This window comes from Plasmopara halstedii, assembly GCF_900000015.1.
Source record: "Plasmopara halstedii genome assembly, contig: Scaffold_816, whole genome shotgun sequence".
NCBI classification, from domain to species: domain Eukaryota; phylum Oomycota; class Peronosporomycetes; order Peronosporales; family Peronosporaceae; genus Plasmopara; species Plasmopara halstedii.
The window spans coordinates 2,563,707-2,574,049 of NW_020187732.1; the positions used below are offsets into that span (position 1 = coordinate 2,563,707).

The 10,343-nt window shown below is 44.3% G+C and overlaps 6 protein-coding genes across 6 annotated transcripts; 3 read left to right on the forward strand and 3 right to left on the reverse strand.

Moving 5' to 3' along the window:
• Positions 1 to 1,817: 1,817 nt before the first annotated feature.
• Positions 1,818 to 2,014, forward strand: PHALS_14464 (uncharacterized protein; the record flags this gene model as incomplete). Its single annotated transcript, XM_024730283.1, has 2 exons — positions 1,818 to 1,853; positions 1,889 to 2,014. 2 exons carry the CDS (start codon positions 1,818 to 1,820, stop codon positions 2,012 to 2,014), a joined length of 162 nt encoding a protein of 53 aa, XP_024580575.1.
• Positions 2,015 to 2,887: 873 nt separating this feature from the next.
• On the forward strand, positions 2,888 to 4,552 carry PHALS_14465 (conserved hypothetical protein; the record flags this gene model as incomplete). The annotated part of the gene is made up of 1 exon (XM_024730284.1): positions 2,888 to 4,552. One exon carries the CDS (start codon positions 2,888 to 2,890, stop codon positions 4,550 to 4,552), a length of 1,665 nt encoding a protein of 554 aa, XP_024580576.1.
• Positions 4,553 to 4,646: 94 nt separating this feature from the next.
• Positions 4,647 to 5,320, reverse strand: PHALS_14466 (Transport protein particle (TRAPP) complex subunit; the record flags this gene model as incomplete). The annotated part of the gene is made up of 3 exons (XM_024730285.1): positions 4,647 to 4,678; positions 4,748 to 5,192; positions 5,261 to 5,320. The coding sequence occupies 3 exons, from the start codon at positions 5,318 to 5,320 to the stop codon at positions 4,647 to 4,649; spliced, it is 537 nt and encodes a 178-aa protein (XP_024580577.1).
• Positions 5,321 to 5,407: 87 nt separating this feature from the next.
• PHALS_14467 (uncharacterized protein) lies at positions 5,408 to 6,245 on the forward strand (the record flags this gene model as incomplete). The annotated part of the gene is made up of 2 exons (XM_024730286.1): positions 5,408 to 6,011; positions 6,082 to 6,245. 2 exons carry the CDS (start codon positions 5,408 to 5,410, stop codon positions 6,243 to 6,245), a joined length of 768 nt encoding a protein of 255 aa, XP_024580578.1.
• Positions 6,246 to 6,279: 34 nt separating this feature from the next.
• On the reverse strand, positions 6,280 to 8,159 carry PHALS_14468 (GroEL-like equatorial domain; the record flags this gene model as incomplete). Its single annotated transcript, XM_024730287.1, has 3 exons — positions 6,280 to 6,626; positions 6,705 to 7,647; positions 7,713 to 8,159. 3 exons carry the CDS (start codon positions 8,157 to 8,159, stop codon positions 6,280 to 6,282), a joined length of 1,737 nt encoding a protein of 578 aa, XP_024580579.1.
• Positions 8,160 to 8,411: 252 nt separating this feature from the next.
• On the reverse strand, positions 8,412 to 9,109 carry PHALS_14469 (uncharacterized protein; the record flags this gene model as incomplete). Its single annotated transcript, XM_024730288.1, has 3 exons — positions 8,412 to 8,516; positions 8,586 to 8,817; positions 8,883 to 9,109. The coding sequence occupies 3 exons, from the start codon at positions 9,107 to 9,109 to the stop codon at positions 8,412 to 8,414; spliced, it is 564 nt and encodes a 187-aa protein (XP_024580580.1).
• Positions 9,110 to 10,343: the final 1,234 nt, after the last annotated feature.

The window sequence follows — 10,343 nt, forward strand, 5'->3', positions numbered from 1 at the left end:
TCCACGTCCAGCCCGCGAGCCGCACTCAAGACTCTTGTCCAAAAAAACCTTTGGTGTTTGACACTCGGATACTTTGACATCCAGCACATTGACCGTCCCGGTCCAGTGCCTGTGCCAATAGTGCTTCTGCTTCCTAGCAGAAGTGGGTTCATGACTCACCGAAGCTCCACTAGAAGACGTGCGCGTAGCGCCCAAGGTCTTCAACCTCCAATCAATCCATGGCTTATAGTGTTTCAACCATGCCATATCCAGGAAAAGGTCACACCATCAGCCAAGTCTACGACTAGATAGCGTTCCAGGTTATCAAAGACAAGGAACTTGACACCGAGGTCCACAGGAACCTTCGGGACCGTGACACGTGTCCCCGTCGTTAAGCGAACAGTGACGGTGCTACTCAACCGCGCTGCGTGCATACAGCTGACTTCCTTCAATCGTGGAGCGTCGAGCATAATTGCCTGACGCACCAGGTTCGATAAAGATTTTTTATGGCTTATCAAAAGCCCTCCACGGTCACTTGCACATAGATTCCGTGTTCGAGAACACGCAGCTCTTTGAGGCCGGGCCCGCTGCCCTCTACCTCTTTGAGGCTCAACAGAACTCAGTTCGCCCCCGAGGGGGCGCCCCGCGCCTACTGGTTTTCCTTGTTTCCTTGCAACGAGCCAGACTGGTTAGTATCAGGATGTCGGTTCGACGAATCTTTACGCACCTTGTGCAAGGGAAAACCCGTCCGAACGTGACGGGTGTATCCTCAAACAAAACACCGTCGGGTAGCTCGGAGACCTCCCTCCTCCTTCTCAGCATAGCTGAGATCCTCTGTCTCAGGCCCGCTCGACGATCTCTGAGGCTGTGCATTCCAACCAAGTCGTGCCGACTTGGAGTTGAATATGGCATTCAATGCCACCTCCACCGCTTCTTCAAAAGAAGACGGATGCACACGGAAGACTTATACTCTGGTCACGCCAGTGCGGAGGCCCTCCATAAAGACTGTCACTGCGGCCACCTTGGGGGAGGATCTGATGCCATCCCGGCAATAAGAGTTCTCAACTCTTGGGCGAACTCCACCAACTCCTTCTTGCTCTGTCGGGCAGCAAGAGAACGCGATCTCACGCGATAAGCCTGATTAGGCGGCGAAAACACTCGCACAAACTGACGCTTCAGTTTATTCCAGGAGAGAAATGCAGCTTCAACCGAAGCACCGCACATTAGTGCCCATTCTCGAGCTCGGCCCCGAGATTGGAGATAGCTAGCGCCACGCGCTGTTGCTCGTTTTGGAGCATGGCAGATGCCATAGCCATCTTGACCTCTCAAATCCAGAGCAGGTGATTTGCCCATCTTTACCCTCGAAGATCTCAACGCTCACAATGAGCGGCCTGGGTCGGAAGGAATCATCCGCTCGTCGACGGGGGCGTCATAGACCAGTCGACGCTGACAGCTTCTGCTGTAAGTTCTCTAACATAACTAGGAAACGCCTCTAGGCGCGCTTATTGCCTCGGGTCCTTGCGCAATGAGGTGCTTCACGCCCTCAGGGCCCAGCAGGGACATCAGCTTATTTAGCCCGTCCTGCATGCCCTGGCGCAAATAGGGGTATTCCTCCATCCGCATTACTTTTGGCAATTCGGCCACGTGGTGGCATCTTGTTACGGGGTAGCGACACCACTGTGTGATTACACTAACTATGTAATACACATTTATGTACGGTCGTACAATCTTCTGCGATCCGCCCTTTCTTACAAAGGTACGTGTAAACCCGTTACACATTATCTCTGAGCGATTCTTAACAAAAGTTATATACGCTTGTACCGGGGCAGTCCAAGGGTATGTTAGAAGCTCTTGAAACGTCATCTTTGGAATATGTATGCAATAGATTGCAAGTAGTTGATATCACCAGCTTTGTATTGATAATATTGGAGGCGGAGATGACCTATTCTATGCTGCGGCTGGCAAGGCGGTTTACATCGTGAGTTGTACCCACACACCAAATCTAATCCAAAATTCCTGTCTAAAGCAGATTTGAACTGGAGGTTAAAAAAAATGCGTTTTTTGCATTGGACTGAGTATTTTGTTCAGATGCGTCGACAGCATCAATAGAGCAGTAAAATCAAAAGGCGCCCACAGTTACAGCTCCAAAACGGCTGCATTTCAAGTGCCGACGGGCTTGAGTGGGGCTGTTTACATTGCGACTGAAAAGATTACGGTGCTTTTTCATCGATCAGTCGTAATTTTGATCAAGTGTACTGGTCTCTATAGCAAAGCAGGAGCCGAAAGAACCCCACGGCAAGTGATAGTGCATGTTATCTTGACGAGGATTCAATTAGAGAGTAATCTGTGTTGAATCTACTATTTCTTTTACTGTTAAGCCTCATACTCCGTAAGCTTGGCCTTATAATTCAGTACGTGCATAACGCCTGAGGCTTCGATAGTACTATCTATTACAGTTTACGCATAATGATTCGCATTGCAGGAGACGACCATTTTTGCTGCGTGTAGCCATTGCACACTGGGAAAGACGTAGCTTTTTCCGGTGTTATGAGGCCTGAACCACGAGATATGTTGTCAGCATTATTGATGCTATACAGCCGAGCTTTTTCCGGTATGTCAGTCGGCAATTTTGAGTATGAAAGAGATCCTTGATTTAGTTACATTAGAGGCTCTCCGTTTCGCTCCCAGATGCATACACGTCCATCCTCTGTGCGGTAATTAATGCAAACTCGTTATGTTGAAGCTTTCTCTACGCAAGATGCACGGCAACCTCGTTGCATATTTTTTCCCATCCTGTAGGCTTTTTCACATTTGACAAATACATCAAAGTAATTCTTCTTTTCAATTTTCGTAACTCCAATCTGATTCCAAGCAAGATTAGTGAAATTTCTCAGTAGGATCGTGGTGGATGGAACTCGACGCCGGCAGCAAGGCGGGCGATCGTAGCGTCCGTGAGTTTTACGATGGTATTTTCCACTCACCACTCTACACAGAGCACCACCTCGTATGTTGTAATGTGGGTTTTCATCGTAATGATACATCCACAAACTCGAGCGCAGTGGCCATCGCAACCACTGCTATCGGAACTGTAGACTTTACCAGCAAATTTCATGCGCAGCATCAAGCAGACAGATCTCAACTGCAGCTATATGACAAGCTAATGGATGTCGATGCGCAGCACAATATGCGAAAGAACAAGGTTTTAACTATACTGGATATAGGATGTGGTGCAGGTGGCGGTCTATGTGAACTGCAAATGTTGTATCCTCACGCTGATATCATGGGTTTAGATATATCAAGTCAAGCATTAGAACGCAGTAAGGAGGTTTGGGATCGTTTCACAAAGCAGACGTTAGAGTTTCAAGAACGAAAACTACAGCTTTATCATCACTCATGCGAGAGAATGAAGGGATTACTCACTCAATCGATAGACGTAGTCGTTGCTGTGCAGAGCTTGCAAGAAGTGCAGAATTTAACTCAAGCAATGAATGAGATTGCACGTGTACTAAGACCTGGTGGACTTCTGTTTGTTGCGGATTTCATTCCATCTGACGCGGCATCAGATCACTTAAAGCAGTCGATTTTGTCCCCCACTTTGTCTGAAGATGACCAAGTTTCACTTTTTGAAGTCGTACACGAGCAATTGATATCGTACGAAGCAGCGATGAGTGCAAAACTTAATTCTGACAACATACGACAGTTGATACATGAATTGACACCTCAAAAGTTTCATGAAGAGCTCGAGACTGTTTTCTTAATCGAGAACTCACCGCTCTATGAACAAATGCGTCAAGACCGAATGAGCTTTCGCTTGTTGTGTCTACGGAAAACTGGTTTATATCATGAAGAAGATATCCAACAAGAGTGGATTGATGAGAGCGTGGACTCTTCATCAGATGAAGAGATTCAGGATGATGATATGCCCAATTACTACCCATACCAAGACCTCTTTCCACAACTTGACCGTTTAAAAAAAAATTTCGATGTGATATTAAAAGAGATGCAAGCCGTGCAAGAGATCGCTAAGTGGCCATTTTGGCCGGAGAAACACTATAACGAAGGCGATAGCGAATGGCGTGTCTTTCCATTTTGCTACACATTTCCAGCCTTTGACGCATCCAAAACGACGTGGGTACCTTCCACATGCTTGATGTGTCCACGTACAACAGAGATCCTTAAAAGCCTACCAAACATTCGTACTGCATTGTTTTCGAAGCTTGGTCCTAACATGACTTTGACTGCACATCGAGGCTGGGCAGACTTAGCTAACCATGTTCTTCGAGTCCATTTTCCTCTTATAGTACCTACGCTATTCAACGGCGATCCATGCTGTGCTATGGTGGTAGGTGGAGAGACGTGTTACCATAGCGAACGTAAATTTATAGTGTTCGACGACAGCAAGCTGCACTACGCATTCAATCACCATCCTGAAGCAACGCGATTAGTTTTGATTGTTGACTTTTACCGACCAGATCATTTGCCTAAAGGTCGTGCTCGTGGAGGTCATACAGACGAGCTGGATGAGTTTATCGAGAATTTTGGCAAACAGTCGTTGCTTGATGATACTGGATGAAGCTCAGCGCATGACAAAACGATACAAAAATAAAGGATCTCGCGCATTTTTAAATTAAGGCGATTGCCTTGAAGTAATGGCGCTTTCTAGAAGGTCATCCCTGCTTGAGCTTAATGTTAAATAAACCTACCCAAATTTTACCACATGAACAATATAATCTCGTTACTTGTGAAATGATATAATGCTTGCACGTACATCCAGGAAGAGCATGGACATCGGGTATATCAGCATTGACAATGGCAGTAAGTCCGAGATTAGCGAGTGCTCCTCGAATTATTCCACAAGGAAAGACTAGAAATACAAGTGCTTTCTCTCTTGTCTCTTCATCTGTTGCTGCCGAAATTCCTGCTAGCCATCGAAAATGGAAATCCTGGACGACAAAGACTCCACGATGATTTGTCTGGAGCTTGTCAATTTGTTTCTTAAAGATAGCAATCCAAAAATCTTTACACACGAATTTAATCACATCCAACGACTCAACCATACGTGGTCGATCTCTAGCAATTCGTTCCGCAAAGCGAGAGCCAACATCGTACCCCATGGCCTCAAGCTTGATAATAAAAGCTTCACGATGTGCTGCCTCTTCTTCTACAGTTGGTGTCGCATTCGTATCCTTTGTCTGTGATGGCTGATACTCCAGCTACAATTTCGTATATCCTTTAGCGATACAACGTTCAATCAAGTACTTTAACGTACTCATTCACGCACCATAGAGCGCACGATCTCGCCGTAAAGCTGCTGGAAGCATCCATCTGCAACCTCTTTCATATTTTTTTCAATGATGGTGTACAGTACACGAAAGTGAACTAGGTTATAGTTTACATCAGTCTCACGTAATCGTTGTAATTGAAAGTCATGAGTGCAAAGAGCCCCGAGGTTGTGGATGGCATGATCGATGACACTTTACTAGGCATCCTCATTCTTCTCTTGGTTGTCATGCTAAGTACGGGCTACGTTTACGTACAACAACTTCGACAGGGAGATGCAACTCAGCGTGGAAATGGGGCCAATACATTGGCGCGCATGGTGCCATCTACTTCCGCGGCGTTGTCTTCATTTCCTGAGCGCGCTACCATCTCGACTTCAGGTCTTAATGATCGTCAAATGCGTTTACATCTTGTGTTACCCATGCGAAATGGTGCACGATGCATTACTATCAGTATTAATGCAGTATTGAAGTATATGAATCCTGAAGCTTTAGCATGGATGAACGATGAAGTACCGGCGTTACTAGCAGACTTGTCCTGCATAGCTGACGTACATTTGTTGTGTATGGTGACGGGTAACCATGATACAAAAACAATGGAAATAATCCGTGAGTTTGTGGTTACGCATCCAGTACTTAAAAGTAATGACAAAGTGCGTCGAGGTATTCAGTCGCACAAGATTCTCTTTTGCACGACAAGCGTTGGCAAGATTGCTTTTGTACGTCAACTTGAACCTCATCTTCATGTGGAAGGTAAGAAAATGTATGTTTATGATTGCAAAGGAGGAAAATTAACGCTTGATCATTTTTGATGGTGGAACAGTTGACGGTCATGTTGTCAGTGACTTGGAGAGACACGTTCCACGAATTGTATACGTCCCGCAGTCATCTGAGCATGCAGTATCACCCACAATTCCTAATGTTATTCACGTGGGTGATAGCTTTACTGACTATTTCTCGCTGATTAGTGCAAAAGATCGAACGTAATGTATGTGGGTCTGACCAGTTAATATTGACACAATTATCTTTTAGTTCTTTTCGAGAAAACTTGATCAATTCTAAAAACCTGCTCGAGATTTTCGAGAACGAGAAACAAGAGTGTGTCAATACGTCTCCATGGATGTAGTAATCCTAATATGGCAGGATCACCGTTTACAACTTCAGGGATTGAAATAAGTCCGGCCACTGTCTGAATTTTTCGAGAGTGAAGCGTATATCCAGGATACTCTTCTCTATGAGTTTCTCGATTGATGTGACAGAGTTGAGCAAATCCGTCCAAAAGTTGTTGTCTCTGATTCTTTTTGCAAGATTGTTCGCCTCTTTGGCTGGCATTAACTCCACGTAAATTGTAGCGCAAAGTACTCACGACTTCAATAAGAGCGTTAGCGAGGACATCTCTAGCAACAGAGAACATGACCTGATCATATGATTGAAATTGATGCGTACCACGCAGCCACCTTGCAACGGCCACTTCCGTAGCTCCTCCACCTCTGCAGCTATAGACATTTACATCGCAATCATTGCCTGGTTCCCACCAGGATCTGAGTACCCGTAGACTCTTGATAATTGCTGCATAATACTGTTTATACACTCCTTTTGATGGCGCATGAATCAAAAGCTGTGGAACCATAATCTCATTAAAACGGCGCTCATCGTTTACCTTTTGATTGCATTTTGTCCTTGAATTTGACAACCCACGCAGTCGTAAACATGCTTGTTGTTGGCATTTCATTCGATTGACTCCATTCGTGCACTTACCAATATGTTCAGCCACTTGTATATCATCAAAAACACTAGCGAGGGGTGTTATCCCGGCGCAAATACAAAGAGCTTCAATATGTTCAGGCTCAGCATATTGAACGCATGCGATGTTTTGACGTGTGCAAGCCGCGATAATACTTTCATCAAGAACTTCAGTGGTGATCACAAGCTGCACATCGTAAATATCTCGAAGACGACGTATCAAACTCATCATAAATAAACGTGCTGCGTCATGTGCTGTGAATAATTCTTCATCTGTGGTCGTTGCAAGCTCAACGCTATTTGATCCAGAAGACAGCGAGAGAGGACATGTAAAGCAAGCAAATCGAACTGTTTTTCGACATCTATCGAGTATATCCAGAGGTTGCGACGTCACGATCGACTTTTTCAAAATAAATTCATCTTCAGGAACTACATTGGAAGTGCAGATTGATGGTGCGACTATGAAAATGATCGCGTTGGGTGCACATTTGATAAATTGCTGTGCACGTTGGTATAAAAGCTTAGCGGTTTTGCATGATGAAAGAGATAGCCACTGGAGGATCAAATCGACCAAAAACATCATAGCTCGTTCACCAAGCATTCCGCGCAAGGCAGAGATTAGAATGTTTGAACACGCGTCTCGAAACTGTTTAGCATCTTACAATTAGCATCACAACACCATTCTTTGATAGATGAAACATTTCAAGCTACCTCTTGTGATGAGTCAATGAATACAGGCAACTTCAGCTTCGAAAGCTCGGACGCTGGTGTTTCCATCTCGCGTTTCAGCTCCCACTTAAGTTCTCCAAAAGCTCTCGATAATCGCGTATGGCCGACGACGTTCCAGTCACTTTGCTCTCGTCTTAATTTCTCAGCTGCAAGTCTCGTTGCAGCATTTATAAGTAGAATAAACTCACTTGATGCATCTCCTAATTGTTCATATACACTATCAGCAGAAGCAAGCAGGTATGTCGCTACTGGATCATTTCCATCCAGCCCTCGCTTCCAAGCTGCTAGAACAGCGTGCCCTTCGCTTGTGATAAGAGGAACTTCTGGAGCTTGGAACAGCAGCGTTTCTTCGCCACAAGGACCAAAGTTTTCTCGACAAAGCGCTGCTAAACTCTCCGTGACACGCTCTAGCTCGGCGGCGAAGCTCATCCTCCTCCACTGATGTAATTAACATAGTAATGATAACATGATACAGGGTCGTAATGAAAACTTCTAATTAACCTATATGTATTGACGTTTCTTTAGCTACAGCTCAATACGTAAACAACGCTTCTGTATAGAAGCGAGTTCAGTGAAAGAGACGCAGATCTCAAGATTCCCCACAAAGATCGGCAAGAAACGAGTACTTGCTCTGTTGATCAACACGCTTTGAGCAATAAGGACAACTAACTTGCAGCTGATTTACTCTCCACCCTTCTTACTGCCCGTTTTCGACTTTATCGTCTCGATACCAGCCGCCGCCGTAGTTTTGGCCTTCTCTAATCCCGTAGTAGATGCCGCACGAGCCTACAAAGCATTAAAAAGCCACGTCAATTTATCTCTCCATACACCACATTACATAGATTTCCAACGCACTTTTTCCAAAGCACCCGAGGCGACAAGCGACGTCCGTTCATATGCGCCACTAGCAAGATTTGATGACTTTTTAAACGCATCCGACTCCTTCAGCTTGCCATATTTCTCCTGACTTACGTTGGCAGCACTGTTCAGACCTCCAGCAATCGTTTTACCAGCATTAGAAGATTTAGCCGCTTCTAATGCAGCTCCTGACTTTTCCTTAAACTTAGAGAATGTCTGGCCTAGTACCCTACATAATCAGATCAAACGCATAAGTTTTCAACCTCATATAAAAAGCAACAATACACGACAAACTTGGAGGCTGTGCTAGCACCATTCTTGAGTTTTTCTACAGGCAGTACATTGCTCATTGAAGAGCGATCGCTTGACTTAATCGACTTCGACTCGTCGCTATCCGAGTCACCGTCATGACTCTGTGGTTGGTTCTCCTTAGTTGAAACTTCCTCCGTCTCACCACTAAAAATGAGGTTATCGAGTTCCTTATCGTCCGTCTGCATCTGCTTTAAAGACACGTCATCCATGATAGTCCGGGAGCTACTTGTGCTTGTGCGTTAGAGGCAGAAATGAGATTGGAAAGAAGCGATGAGCACGTCGATTGGCAGAAAGGTCAAGCCAAATGACGGGACCTTTCATTTGTGATATAGACTATGCAGAATAATCATATTTCTTATACCTTAAAAGTGGCTATTTTTCGTCTTTTTGTGCACTTTACTCATCTTGTAGGACAAAAACTGCTCTGATTACAAATTCTCAGTTTCACAAATGATTTTTATACTTTTGTTGTATCTAAAAGCCTGAGCTTTGTGACTACAGCTATTTTTTGTGCACTTTGCTCATGTTTCTTTATTAATTCTCTCTAAATCAGGATTGTGAGACCATCAGTATTAATGTTTATGTAGTTTATCTGAGCTTTTTAAAATACATTACAAATCTATTCTGTAAGCTTACTGATAATATCCTCAATATTGCTCATAGATGATCTGACGGTGGGTTGTTGATGGCATAAGGTAGTCAAGAATTCTGTTGCCTTTACCGAATTGTAGGTGTCTTTTTTTCTTTAGCGTTAAAATTAAATCTTACTTACACAATGTCAATCGCGAAAATTAAATTTTATCATTTATCATTTAGGATTTAGGATTGATAAAGTTGCTGTCGAAGATGCTACTATCACATTTAAATGACACAGTCATGACACTCCGCATTTCAATTTGACACGTGCAGAGTCTTCCTACACTTGCTTTTTCATTATTTAAAGACTACGTGATACGGGCCTCGAATGCCAACATAATTTTCGCACAAGCGCGGGAGTCTGCCTTCTACTTTATGTAGATTGACGGGACAACACATTCAGTAATCGCTATCCATTTTCAAAGAGATAAGAATTATTTCGAACAATCCCTTGGATGCTTTCGTAGCTGAAAGGTTGACCATAGCGCAGTTAAATGCAATCCGTCGTCTGAATCGCCAATTCTGTCTTTTAGCGGTCGCAAGGCATCGTGCTAGCTGGAAATTTGGTCTTAGCATTCAAAAATTGCCGTTTAGTGTTACATACACCCTCTGTTAGAATTTCTAGATGCGCTTGTCGGGCGCCGCAGATACGATGCACAAAGTATCACAACACCACAGAGTAAATGTTGCAATAATAATATATTTTCTTCTGATTGTGTATCCTAATCCCATGGCCTGGGATCTGCCACCCGCACCCCGTATCATGACCGTTGAGCCGTTACTGGCATACCGATAACGCTGATACCA